The sequence below is a fragment of the Acanthisitta chloris genome, unplaced genomic scaffold, assembly GCF_000695815.1.
Source record: "Acanthisitta chloris isolate BGI_N310 unplaced genomic scaffold, ASM69581v1 scaffold2251, whole genome shotgun sequence".
Lineage (NCBI taxonomy): Eukaryota > Metazoa > Chordata > Aves > Passeriformes > Acanthisittidae > Acanthisitta > Acanthisitta chloris.
This window is the reverse complement of record NW_008657446.1, coordinates 1-444: the sequence shown is the minus strand read 5'-3', so window position 1 is coordinate 444 and position 444 is coordinate 1. Positions and strand designations below refer to the sequence as shown.

The 444-nt window shown below is 60.1% G+C and overlaps 1 protein-coding gene across 1 annotated transcript in view; it reads left to right on the top strand.

Annotated features, from left to right (window-relative positions):
• The window catches only part of CREBBP (CREB binding protein), a gene marked incomplete at its 3' end in the record, with an annotated part of 73,805 nt that extends 73,372 nt beyond the window's left edge, over positions 1 to 433 (top strand). Inside the window, 1 exon segment of the mRNA XM_009084698.1 lies at positions 6 to 433. Within this exon segment, the coding sequence (XP_009082946.1) occupies positions 6 to 433 (428 nt within the window).
• Between the last annotated feature and the right edge of the window lie 11 nt (positions 434 to 444).

Below are 444 nucleotides of genomic sequence, written 5' to 3'. Positions count from 1 at the left end.
TCCAGCGCTGCATCCAGTCCCTCGTCCACGCCTGCCAGTGCCGCAACGCAAACTGCTCCCTGCCATCCTGCCAGAAGATGAAACGGGTTGTCCAGCACACCAAGGGCTGCAAGCGCAAGACCAACGGTGGCTGTCCGGTGTGCAAACAGCTCATAGCTCTTTGCTGCTACCATGCCAAACACTGCCAAGAGAACAAATGCCCCGTGCCATTCTGTCTCAATATCAAACACAAGCTTCGACAGCAGCAGATCCAGCACCGCCTGCAGCAGGCCCAGCTCATGCGCAGAAGGATGGCGACCATGAACACCCGAAACGTGCCTCAGCAAAGTTTGCCTTCTCCTACCTCAGCGACGCCTGGTACCCCCACGCAGCAGCCAAGTACGCCGCAAACGCCGCAGCCTGCGCCCCAGCCCCAGCCCTCCCCCGTAAGTATGTCCCAGGCTG